General features: G+C 42.2%; 2 protein-coding genes across 2 annotated transcripts in view; one reads left to right on the top strand and one right to left on the bottom strand.

Annotated features, from left to right (window-relative positions):
- LOC116684925 (zinc finger protein 658B-like) overlaps positions 1 to 3675 on the bottom strand; it is a 57678-nt gene extending 54003 nt beyond the window's left edge. Inside the window, exon 1 of the mRNA XM_032510299.1 lies at positions 3545 to 3675. Within this exon, the coding sequence (XP_032366190.1) occupies positions 3545 to 3637 (93 nt within the window). The 5' untranslated portion in view covers positions 3638 to 3675. The remainder of the gene's footprint in view (positions 1 to 3544) is intronic.
- Positions 3676 to 4368: 693 nt separating this feature from the next.
- LOC116684927 (zinc finger protein 431-like) overlaps positions 4369 to 13790 on the top strand; it is a gene marked incomplete at its 3' end in the record, with an annotated part of 35689 nt that continues 26267 nt past the window's right edge. Inside the window, exon 1 of the mRNA XM_032510303.1 lies at positions 4369 to 4644. Within this exon, the coding sequence (XP_032366194.1) occupies positions 4369 to 4644 (276 nt within the window). The remainder of the gene's footprint in view (positions 4645 to 13790) is intronic.

Raw genomic sequence — 13790 nt, 5'->3', positions numbered from 1 at the left:
TAGGGTTACATTTCCTCAAGCATTTCTGAAGCTCAGCAGAGCTTTCTGCTGTGCTCTGGAATAAAACTGCTGAGCATCACTGACTCCTCTGACAAACACAGGCCAAACCAACAGTCATGACATGCATGCTGCTCATTCTGTGGAATTGAATCTGTAATTGAAAGGAGCATGTTCATAATAATAGCAGTGTTGTGTTCAATTAGTGAGCTGATTGATTCTGTGAAGAAACAGGCGTCAGTTATGGCCCATATTTAATCTATATACTGTATATATACATATTTAAGGAAGGAAGGAAGCACATGTTGTGCATGCTGGTTATAGTGCATTTCAAACTGAAATACTCAGCAAAATGGCTCGCTCCAGACATTACTCTGAGGAACAAAGGACTTTGATTAAAAAGTTGATATGAGAGGGGAAAACATATAAAGAAGTGCAGAAGATTATAAGCTGTTCTGCCAAAATGATTTCAAATGCCTTGAAATGGCATCCAAAGCCTGACCGACGTGGGAAACAACCAAAGGACACATTGACTGGCCAAAGGAGAAATGGAGCAACATTCTGGGGACTGATGAGAGGGAAACTGTTCTTTTTGGGTCTAGTAGCTGCAGACGGTTTGTCCTCCGACCCCCCTGCACTGAAATCAAGCCCCAGTCCACTGTGAAGACAGTAAAGCATGGTGGTTACGGGATGTTTCTCATACTGTGGTGCTGGGCCTGTTTATCACATACCAGGAATCATGGATCAGTTTCAATACATCAGAATACTTGAAGAGGTCACGTTGCCTTATGCTGAAGAGGAAATGCCTTTGAAACGGGTCTTTCAACAAGACAAGGACCCAAACACACCAGGAAGGAGCAAACTCTTGGTTCCAGATGAACCAGATGGATGTTATGGAGCGGCCAGCCCAATCCCCGGACCTCAATCCCAGAGAACACTTGTAGGTTGACATCATAAATGCTGTTTCTGAGTCCAGACCCAGAAATGCAAAGGAGTTATGGGATGTAGTTCAGTGGTCCTGGGCTGGAATACATTTTTACAGGTGACTCCATAATGGTTATGCAACTAAATATTAGTGCAGGGATTCAAACCCTGACACATTTTTCAGTTTATACAGTAAACATTTGAGTTTGTAAAGAAAAATGCAAATACTGCTAATATTCCTTTTTCTTCATTTCCCGTACAGGTAGAACACAGACTTGATCCATGTTGGTCATGTTTTGATTTGGAAATGAACGGCCACTGCTCCCAATATATTGGTATTATGGAATTAAAAGCTATTCTAAGGATTTAGAGCATTATTCACTTCTTTAAAAACACAGCTCTTATTCTGAACACAACTGTATTTAAGGTTTTACATACAAAGATGTAATGATTGGTCAAAAGGGGGGTGGCCTCCTACACCCCCCCCCCCCCCCCCCCAATACATGCATGTCCATTGATCTGCGTTTGTATATCAACAGACAGAGTGAGTGAGTTAGTAAGGCGCCATGGTGGAGCGAGCTAAGTAAAACCAGAAGCATCGTTCACAGCATGTCTGTGTCCAAGTTCCACTGCTGCATTACCATGGTTACGCTCTGTATGTGTCTGTTAATAAAGTTTGGATTGAATATCTGCGTGGCCTTTTTGTTTCCGGTCTAGTCCTGCTCTTTATGGAAAGACCTAGGAGATAAATAACATCCCAGAGTCCGGTCTACTCTGCTCTTTATCTTTATGGAAAGCGCAAAGAGAAAACTGATGTTGTGATTTAGCGCTATAAAAATAAAACTGAATTGAATATCTGCCTGGCCTTTTTGTTGCCGGCCTTGAGCCAGACGTGTAAGTATGTCTGTAATATGCATGTCCATATTGTAATGACAAGAGTCATTTATATACAGTATAAATCCTAAAAGACATTTGTGAAGCATTCATTAATATTGAGATTAGATTTCTGGGACTCTTCAGTCTGGAGTACCCTCTTTCCTTCACTCACCTCCTCCTCCCTGACACCTTTCCTCTTGCCCTCCTTCTTCTTCTTCTCCTTCTCCGTCTCCTTGTGTTTCTGCATGTACTCGGTGATAAGGTCCAGGTCCAAGTTGTCTTGTGGCTCCCATGTGTTCTCCTCACTGGAAAGGTGAGTGCAGACAGAAGAACATCTCCTCACACTTTGTTCTTAGACAATTCATTCTCACTCTAATTATCATTCCTATTCCATTTTCTATTTCTAAGGTTATTTGTGGGTCTGCAACTTCGAGTCAAAATACCAAACTTTCAACTTTGAGGGCATGATACCATGCTGACATTTATTTGCAATATGTAAATATATTATATATCTCTCAGGAACAAGAACACCAAGTATTAATATTATAGACTCATACTTACTCTGAGAACCCCTTCCATTTCAGCAGAAACTCTACTCTTCCCTTCACCACTCTGTGGTCCAAAACCTTCTCCACCACATACTTCTCCTCCTCCTTCACTGCTGCTGCAGGCTCCTCCTCCTTTCCTGCTCCGGTCGCCAGCTTGCCGTCTGCTGAGGACGCCTTTGGTAGACCCAAGGAGGAAACATGCAGAGATAATGATACAAGGGTTAGAAGACCTAATGGGAGGTGTGAGTGAATTCTAGTTGACCATGTTTTACTAGATTCAAATCTTCTTGTCCCTAGTTTTCTTCATGACAACACAGAACGTGTCTGTGTGTGTGTTTTTTAACAAATATTCTTATGAATGTTTTTGGTAGATAGATTTCTGTGTAACTGAGTGAATACTACATTATGATGTGATATCTCTTGGAGGATCAGCCACCGTCACCCTGTCCCACTGTACAACTCCACAATGTCTCTGACTGGAGGACTGTGCTCACTGAGAGGGTCCCTGCAGTGGTCAGACTGGATGGGCAGCCAGAACACCCAGATTTCATTCAGCGATATGTTCTAAAAATGTCAGAAGTTGGTGACCAGCCTCTACCTGTTAATGTGACCGGGGTAATGAACATTTTAGCTTGATCAACAACAGCCATGCCTCCACCAATCAGCTGTCCTAAATGCTCTCGAAGAGCCTTCACACTGGTGAAGTTAACCCAGCACATCGGACTTGTCCATGCACATGAGCCACATTTTACCATAACGTGTGGCAAAGTCTTTCCGATGACATATTTACAGGAAGCATAAAGACATTATAGCGAGACGAGCCATTGCTCATGATATGTTCATAAATTGAAAGATAAATAGTGCTATTGTATTTATTCTTTGCTGTTGTTGACTGTTCTCTTTGTTTTTAACATGGCAGTATGAAGATGTTAATAAAATGTATTTAAATGTTTTTTATATTGGACATGACATCCTAAAAACATTTTTGCATTTTATTTTGGGATGTTACATGTTATGTTTGAGATCCTGTGAATGAAACATTTCCATTTTAAGGACTAAAATAAATGTCTAAAAGTCACTTCATTGTTTGCATTTTTTTTTCTTTCACTTAAGGAGTTTTGACACGAGCAAGCATTTGGGTGAACAGTGGCAGACACCAGGGCCAAGCCAGTAAGGTTATATGATAGGAGAACACTGACCTGAACGTGGCTGCTATCAGAGGCCCAGTCTGCTGCTGGTCTTCTGGGGACCTCGTTGCTCCGCTGCTCCTGGTCCTGGTTGTCCTCCTCCATTCGTCTCTGGTCCTGATGTCCAGCAGATCTCCACTGTGGCTTCTTACACCGGGAATAAATCTAAAGGGAAAACATGGACTTTGGAGTTAACACACACAACTTTATTAGGTCATTTCCCCTCACACTGCTACGGTGGCCCACACGGTTCAACACACACGCACACACACACACACACACACACACACACACAACAGATACAACACACACACAAAAGATATAAAACACACACAAGCTGGAGGAGTTGACGGCGCTGACCCGGCTGCAGAGGGAGTAGCGGGGGTGCAGCCTCATGTGCTTCACCGAGGCGTGGCTGTGTGAACGTTTGCTGCTGCAGCTCCAGACAGATTCACACTGTTGTCTCTCAACTATAAAACCAGCACCCCCATTCCCTCCTCCTCATCTCCAGGGACTTCAATCATGCTTCCCTGTCCTCTGCTCCCCCCCCTTCACCCAGTATGTTAAATGCCACACCAGGGACGTCACAACTTTGGATTTACTGTATGCAAACATCAAAGATGCATACACCTCCCCCCCCCCCCCCCCCCACTCGGCCGCTCAGATCACAACCTGGTCCACCTGGTCCCAGACTACCCCCCTGTGGGGACCAAACAACAACCTGTGGAGAGCAGTGAGAGCAGTGGTCTGAGGAGGTCAGTGATAGGCTCAGAGACTGCTTTGAAACTACAGACTGGGAAGCACTCTGCACCCCCCACGGCACCGACACTGACAGGATGACCCAATGCATCACAGACTATATCAACTTCTATGTGAAGAACACTGTGCCCTCCAAGTTGGTCCAGTGTGTTCCCAACAACAAAACCTGGGGGATCTCTGAGATTAAGGCCCTGGTGAATGAGAAGAAGAGGGTCTTTGCATCAGGGGACAGAGAGGAGCAGCAAAGAGTCCAGAAGGAACTCCGGCTCAGGATCAGGAGGGGGAAGGTCATCTACAGGAGGAAATTAGAAAGCCCTGGAGAGGGCTGCAGAACATCTCAGGCCACAGCAGAGGTGGGGGGGGGGGGGACCAAGCCAGCGGAGACCAGGACTGGGCAGATGAGCTGAATCTGGTTTTAACAGATTGGACTCTGCCTCCTCGCCCTCTTCACCCCCCCCCCAGCCCCCTCTTTCACACCTCCCCTAACCTACTCCCCCCCCCCAGCCTGTCACCTTCAACGACCCTCAACATCAATTACAATAAGCCCACCAGCCCCTCCTCCCCCCTCGCCCTGCTCAACACACACACAAAGGATACAACACACACTTACACAAAAGATACAACACACACACAAGCTACAACACACAAAGACACTCAAGCTACAACTCACACACAAAAGCTCTACATTACTGCCTTGCCTTGCATCACACACACAAATGCTACAACACACACACAAAAGCTACAACACACACACACAAACGCTACAACACACACACAAACTACAACACACACACATGCTACAACACACACACAAAAGCTACAACACACACACAAAAGCTACAACACACACACACACAAAAGTTACAACACGCAGACACAAGTTACAATACACACAAAAGCTACAATACACACACAAAAGCTACCACACTGGCGTGTAAAGGGCAGTTATCAAAGTGTTTACCTGAGTGTGTGCGGGTTCACCTGGAGCTCTGTCTTCTTAAAACTCACTAATAACAAAGAACACAGCTCTCCCGCCGCCAGCCCGAGATCACAGTGAAGCAACAAGACTTCCGGTTTCCTCCAAGTCAGGGTTTTTCAGAATAAAGTTCAAAATGAAAGAAGGTCGCCGCCTGGAGGCCAGGAGGGGAACAGCAGCTCCACATTCACTTAATGAATCAGAGGTGGACTGGGACTGAGGACAATTACTCAAGTACTGGACTTAAAGCCCATGTTGCAAGTTAATCACCACTGTTGATCAGTGGGTACAAAAAGCACTCAAGATATGTATATAATTTTAAAAAATGTCTCCAAATAGTGTTAAAAGCTGGTTTTTGGTCATTTTTGGTATTCGCGGGTTTATTAAGTCAATTCGGCGATGACGTCACACTGGGGAGAGAAGTCTCAGCCTGGCACTAGAACTACGGAGACTGACTGGGATGAGGAAGAGGAGGAAAGGCCAGCAGCCGAATAATTACAAACCTGACAGACGTGAGAGGGCAAATGAGGAATTGTCAAGATTGTGGGGAAGTCTACTTCATTTATCTCCTTTATTTAGCAACGCAACAGTGCATACGATGACTTTACTTTTTAATGTCAGTGAATAGCAGCGAGTGAACGTCAATGTTTTCTTTTGATCTAGTGACAATGATCATGTCGTTAGTTCAGATAAGTACTGGTACACTTATCTAGATATAGGAATAGAAGGCATCCCCCTAGTGTTATTTCTAAGTGTTTACCTCTAACCTCCGGTAAAAACGTGTTGCTGTTTGGCCGGTGCTTGTGTGTGGTGGTGAAGCTGCGGTGGAGAGCGGGTGCTGTAGGCAAGTGAGTCTCTGGTCGGGAAGCTCATACCGCGCACACTCGGGCTACTCTTCATTTATTTTTAACGTCATAAATGAAAATAATGTCCAAGATCTCCGGGAATAGAAACGATATGCGTGTTTCTATTTCAAACACCACTGCAGGTTGATTGTGGGCGACAACGCTGTTGTGGTTAGCTTACCGAAACTCTACTGCCGTAGTTACTGGCTAACTACGCAATGTTAGCTTTATCCGCTAGCATCCGTACAGGCTAACTATAGCCAGTTAGCTTTGTGTGTAACGTAACAAAAACCCACCCATCTCGTAGGAGTGAAGATTACTATTCCATTCAATACAATTATGGTACAAAAGGTGCACTAATGCCACATGTATGATGTTGACAACATGGACGCATATATAGGCAACACCAAAGGCAGTCGTAATATTTACCTAGCAGGCTAGGCTAACGCTGTTGTGCTAACGTCCGGCGGCGTAGCGTTAGCTAGCTCTAAACTTGTGAAAAGCTGAACAAAATCCCCCGTCTAAGCTGTGTTTCACTTTCAGATCTTTGAGTTCTTGGTTACGTCCGTCTTTGAAAAATCTGCCCGCCTAACATGGACAAATTGTACCCACCTTCCTACCTAGCTAGCTAACCTACAGCTAGCTAGCTCGCTAGCTATACCGGTATGCTAGCTAGCTATAGCTATAGCTCTATCTCTCTCTCTTTAAATATATCTATCAATACTGTCTATCTGTCTATATGTCTAGCTATATATATAGGCTATCTATGTATATGTATGTATTATCTATAATCTGTTGCTGAACACTCTTTCTTACACTGTTATCTTCTATCTCTCTTGTAACTCTCAATGGTCTCTCTAAGCTGGCTGGCCTATCGTCTCCCTTGTGTGACGTCATGCAATGCATTGTGGGAGAAAAGCAAACCACTGTAAAATATGACCTACTTTTTTGTGTTATTTTATGTTATGTGATACTTTTCAATATCATATACAGTGGATAACAGTTTGAATGTTTATTACCAACAATCAATAAGTGCAAATTCGTTGGAAAATTAAACCTGCAACATGGGCTTTAAAATCAAGTACATTTAAAAAAACTTAACACTTGAAAAACACACAACCAAACTGCTCAATACAGTAACGTAAGTAATGTAATTCCTTATTTTCCACCTCTGCCAATACCTCACTATAAAGTGTGTATTAAATGAACCAAACTGAGTGAACTATGTGAATTTCCCCTCACCGGATATACGTATAAAGGGATGTCTTTCCTCTACATCTGTGTTACTTGTTGACATTAATAGAATAATTCTAAAACGTATGAATTTCTGGTGTCGATGTGCATTTGATCCGATGACGCCATGACATCTTCATAACTTCAGAGTCAGAGAGACGTCAGAACCAGTCCAACCTGTTCCCAGGAATCTTCTAGTTTGCCTATAATCTGCATTTATTTTAGAGACTGATATATATATATATATATATATATATGTTTTGTTTTTTTTAAATTAAAAAAAAAAATCAAGTATTTTATTCTTTAGCATGATAGTTGATGTGAGCTTTTACATTGAAAAGTAAGAGATAGAGCCTATTGTTTAAAGTTTTTATTCCAGATGCAAGCTTTTATTTTGAAATTTAGATCTCGGGGACGGCACCAGGTGGGATGGCAGAAGGAATTTTTTTAGTTTGCCTGTAATTTGCATTTATTTTTTAGACAGAAATATATTTTGTAAGTATTTTATTCATAGCATGATAGTCAACGCAAGCTTATTTTATTCCAGATGCGAGCTTTATTTTGTAAAGTAGAAGCTCGGGGATGGCACCAGGCGGGATGGCATGACATGGGATGCTCCAGGCTGCAGCCATACACTCTTGGACCCAGTCAGTGTGAGAGCAGTCCCCCATGAGATGATGGAGTTCTACTATCTGTCCACTAGATGGAGCTAACTGACCCGGCCCAGGTTTAAGTACAGATGGAATGGTGATGATGATTATGCTCAGCTGTGTAGTCAGACGGAGGAGGGGGTGAGTGGAAACTCATCTCATGGGACCGGATAGGAGCGCCCTCTGGCGGCCGATGAAAACACAGACAGACAAACAGGAAAAACAACAACAAGGAAGACAGCGGACCCATAACACTTTGGTTGGTCTGGAGTCACGTCTACCCGGCAGCACCAAAGCTCAGGATGGGATAGGAGCGCCAACCCTCTAATACGCACCCCCCCGCTGCTCTCTGGCCGCTGTCGCCAGTTTGGTGATTCTGGTGAAGCGTGGTGTTGAACATCAGCTCCTCTTACGTTACGCGTGCAATGGAGCTGGCCAGCAGAGTTAAAACACTTTTATTGGAGGATTATAATATATGGTCTACTGGTGAAGCTTCATTAATCACTTTAAGGGGGGGGGGGGGCACATTTTGTCCCCACCGGGCATAAAGTAATTCAGCAGAGTCAGGGACATGTAGACCAGAAAGGGGGTAATCCCATAGACCAATAATATTAATAATATAATCAATATCTGTACAGTCTATGGGTAATCCCATGCATCCCGTTATTTCTTTCAGCTAGAATATAAAGTGCAGCTTCCAGCATGAAGCGTATCCCACAATCCACTGCAACATGAGGTCACACAGGTGGGACGCAGCCTGTGCTCCAGAGACCCGTTGACAAATGTGAGAAGATATTAAATTAATTTCTAACACCGCTGCTTTTGCTGTGTTGATTTGTGAGCTGCAGTTAGGAGAAAGATGCTTTTATTGTTTTAATTTAGAGATATTCTCCTCACCCAAGAGGGAGGGAGCGGTGCATGTAAAGGTAAATGTCAGACAAAAACAAGTAGGGTTAAAAATATATATTAAGGTAGTAAATATTAACAGCTAAATGTACTTAAAGTATCAAAGTAATATGTGACACGGAGGCCCCTTGGAGAGATACCTGCTGCTGTACAAGTTGCTGATCTTCAGCTCATTAGATGGTCAGTTAGCTCCATCTAGTGGACAGGTAGTAGAACTCCATCATCTGATGAAACTCAGTACACAGAGACCTCAAACTGTCTGACAACAACAGGAAGGTGACAAAAGTGATGGAGGATCAGTCATATCCTGATCATCCAGACAGATTTGACTGGTGGTCTCAGCTGCTGTGTAGAGATGGTCTGACTGGTCGCTGTTACTGGGAGGTCGAGAGGAGAGGAGAGGTTGAGATATCAGTGAGTTACAGAGGAATCAGCAGGAAAGGAGGCAGTAGAGACTGTGTGTTTGGATGTAATGATCATTCCTGGAGTCTGATCTGCTCTGATGAACATGGTTACTCTTTCTGGCACAATAACAGAGTAAGTCCTCACTTCCTGCTCTGTCTCTAACAGAGTAGCAGTGTATGTGGACGTTCCTGCTGGCTCTCTGTCCTTCTACACAGTCTCCTCTGACTCACTGATCCACCTCCACACCTTCAACACCACATTCACTCAGCCTCTCTATCCTGGGTTTATGGTCTGGTCTGGTTCCTCAGTGTCTCTGTGTCCTCTGCAGGACTGAGAGTCTCTCCTGTGGACAGAAACACTGACTGAAGATCAGCTGCTGAAATCAAAGTTCAGTCTGTTCACCATCACACACACTCTGCACTGTGAAGCAGATCTGAGACTCAAACACAAAAACATTCCTCTGATTTCATCTCTGATTATCAACATTTGAACTGTTTGACTAAAACACTTCATGATATGTCACATCTAAAAAATAATCAACTGGTATTGGTCACTGTTATGTCATTTATATATTAAATCATATTGTAATATATTTAAAATGTGGTAAACAAATGTTTCTATAAACAATCATCATATAGTCTAATGTTTCTAAATGCTTTTAATAAAATCTATATGTTTCATCATTTGTTCATTTGATCATATCATGATTTCATTCATCAGTTGTCTCTCTTTTCATGTTATTTTGCCTCACAAAGTCATAATTAAAACCAGAAAGTCAAAGGTATAACTACTAGGGGGGGGGGGGGGGGCAGTAGCTCAGTCCGTAGGGTGTTGGGTTGGCTGATTTATTCATCTGACTTGTACAATAACGTCAATAATCAACTTGTTTTAAATGTCGGGGAATGTGGAACAACTTAATGCAAAATGAGTTCAATAAAACAAGGCCACATGCTGATTATTTGATTATGTATTCTTCCTGTTGTGTCTGTGTTTACACTCCTAATTAAAAGGTAAAGTTTCCGTCCACTAAAGGTTCTGTTGTTGTCTCTGACAGACTCAGATTATTATTCTAAGAGTCTGACAACATTATGGGATGGATCCCTACAGAGATAGACCTTTAGTTAAAGAGTAAATCCTTTTAGTTTAACATGAAACAGCATCATAATCACCATCACCAAACCCACCAGACTCCATGTAAATAATCACTACTTTTAGCGTGTATAGAGCAGCATATCTCCACCAGACTCCATGTAAATAATCACTACTTTTAGCATGTATAGAGCAGCTTATCTCCACCAGACTCCATATAAATAATCACTACTTTTAGCGTGTATAGAGCAGCATATCTCCACATTTATTTCAGCTTGAATGTGTGATACACCCTTAAGGGATAACATAATAACCAGCGTAGCGTTTAGTATGAATTTCAAATTTCATTGGTAGGCAATATTAACGTGGAAGGGAAACAAAGAAAGCGGAACCAATGTGCGGGTATCGGGTATGGAGTTTATGATGTGTAAAGGCGAGCTAAAGAGCCGCGTTTGTAACCGGAAACGGGTTTCGTAAACAATAGAGCTCGCGGCTAGCTAACAGGTGTGTGGGATCATTGACAGTTAAAGAAATGGACCAACAGGTCCCGTTGGACAGTGGACGGAGACCAGTGAAGTCTATTTGAAGCTCTTTCCCGGTGATGCTGAGCGTTACTGCGCAGCCTCCAACTGAGCTTGAAGACGTAGATGTGACGTGAGCAACCTGTCTGAAAGCTGTAAGTCTTCTGGTAGCTGTGCAAGAGAAATCTCAATCATTCCCAATCAGCAGAGACGGAGAGGTAGGTATATGTTAGGAGATAACATAGGTACAGGCTAATTAGTGCTAACTAACATGCTAGTTAACATTAACATAGACACAGGCTAATTAACATTCTAGTTAACATTAACATTAACATTAGACACAGGCTAATTAACATTCTAGTTAACATTAACATAGACACAGGCTAATTACTGCTAACTAACAGGCTAGTTAACATTAACATAGACACAGGGTAATTACTGCTAACTAACATGCTAGTTAACATTAACATAGACACAGGCTAATTACTGCTGACTAACATGCTAGCTAACATTAACATAGGCACAGGCTAATTACTGCTAACTAACATGCCAGTTAACATAAACATAGACACAGGCTAATTACTGCTAACTAACATGCTAGTTAACATTAGTATAGGCACAGGCTAATTACTGCTTACTAACATGCTAGTTAACATAGGTTTGTGTGTGTGATTCTGGGTGGTGGTGCTTCCATTCCCTGGTAATTCCCTGGTAATTAGTTATTTTGTGGTTTTTAACGTATCCTGACAGGATTGTTAATGTTAAAATGTTGTTTAACTCTTAAAGGGGAGTTCCTCCTAAAAGTTCTACAGAGTATTAGTAAAGGAATGTATTATAAGTTGAACTATTGTCCCCAGGTGTATGATGGTTCATATTTTGACTCTGAAGTTGTTTGAATATTTATTTACAGCCAAAGAGGGTTTATGATTTCCATGATGACATTAGTATAATGGAGGAGTTTTGGAGGTAGAAAGAAGAGAGATATATTATTATTGAAACGGTACAGTAAGGGTGATATTTATTTTGGTAAGGTCGAGACTATTTCTGGGAATTTGAGTGAGGAAGATTTTACCCACTGAAAAATGGGGAGTAAAGAAAATGGTGTTACGGTTCTTAAATTGAAGTGAAACATGTTTTAACGAGGGGAATGTTGTTGTTGAGGACTGTTTTATGCTTTTGTGTTTTGGGAGAATTTGTGATAAATAGACAGAGATTTGGAGACGAGGATGGCGGTTTGTTCTCTCACTCACTGACTCCGTGATTCTGCTTTCCAGGGTTTCTCCTATGAGAGTTAAGTAGTGAACCCCAATCAAGAACAATCAATTGTTACCCCGGTTACTCAATTTGAACCCCCCTTGGGGCAGACGTCAAGCTGGCGACCGGAGCAGGAAAGGTGGAGGAAGAGGAGAAGCTTGCAGCAGTGAAGGAGGAAGAGGAGGAGGAGGAGGAGGAGCAGCCTGCAGCAGCAGTGAAGGAGGAAGAGGAGTATGTGGTGGAGAAGATTTTGGACCGTAGAGTGGTGAAGGGAAGAGTAGAGTTTCTGCTGAAATGGAAGGGGTTCTCAGAGTAAGTATTAGTCTACAATATTAATGCTTGGTGTTCTTGGTCCTGAGATATATAATATATTTACATATTGCAAATAAGTGTCAGCATGGTACAGAGGTGGGTAGAGTTGCCAAAAATTGTACTCAAGTAAAAGTACTGTTACTTCAGAATAATATGACTCAAGTAAAAGTAAAAGTAGTCATCCAAATAATTACTTGATTAAGAGTAAAAAAGTACTTGATGAAAAAACTACTCAAGTAGTGAGTAACTGTTGAGTAACGTCTGATTAATTTCTTAACACAAGCATCAATCAGACAGACAAAGATATAAAAATAATCATCTTTAGACAAATTATAGTTCATCCAATCAATAAAATGAATTTAAATGAATTTATTAATTACAAAATAGCTTACTTGAGAGACTTGTCACATCAAATTTGGATGGATACTGCATGTGCAAAACATACTGTATGTAACCTAAAAGACAAACATTCACCTCTCCACAGCAAAAACTACAACCACGCTACGTCTCCTCAGGTTAGATGTTGAGTTGTTGAACGCTCACATGTCCGTTTGTTTTGGTCGACACAGAAGACACCGCATAATGTAGCTGCTGTTTCTCACTTTTCCTAAAAGGTAACCATGCTTTCACTATGAGGCGGGGGGGGTGGGGGGTTTCCTCCCGGTCTGCGTTGCCTTGGCGACGTTTGATTGTGACGTCTTTGCTTTGCTACGACTGTAAAGCTAACCTGTCTTGCTGCTGAAACGAGTATGGTCACGTGACTGCACAACAACGTGTGATTGGTTAAGCACAGTCACGTGGTAGAGCCTTCAGCGGGAGACTCTCTCTGTCAAAATAAAACATTAAAATGAGACGTACGCGGGGGTAAAAACAATGACGCGTAGTAACGAGTAACGAGCTCATCGTAGCCTAATGTAGCGGAGTAAGAGTACAGTTTATTTTTCACTAATCTACTCAAGTAAAAGTATAGTGATTTAAAACTACTCCTAGAAGTACAATTTTTTCAAAAACTTACTCAAGTAAATGTAACGGAGTAAATGGCACTCGTTACTACCCACCTCTGGCATGGTATCATGCCCTCAAAGTTGAAGGTTTGGTATTTTGACACTACGTTGCAGACCAACAAATAACCTTACAAGATGGCAATAGAAAAAAGGAATAATAGGAATGATAATTAGATTGAGAATGAATTTTCTAAAAACAAAGTGTGAGGAGATGTTCTTCTGTCTTCACTCACCTTTCCAGTGAGGATAACACATGGGAGCCACAAGACAACCTGGACCTGGACCTTATCGCCGAGTACATGCC

Source organism: Etheostoma spectabile, unplaced genomic scaffold (assembly GCF_008692095.1).
Source record: "Etheostoma spectabile isolate EspeVRDwgs_2016 unplaced genomic scaffold, UIUC_Espe_1.0 scaffold00569391, whole genome shotgun sequence".
Lineage (NCBI taxonomy): Eukaryota > Metazoa > Chordata > Actinopteri > Perciformes > Percidae > Etheostoma > Etheostoma spectabile.
The sequence above is the reverse complement of the archived record's forward strand: the minus strand, read 5'-3'. Positions and strand labels throughout refer to the sequence as shown.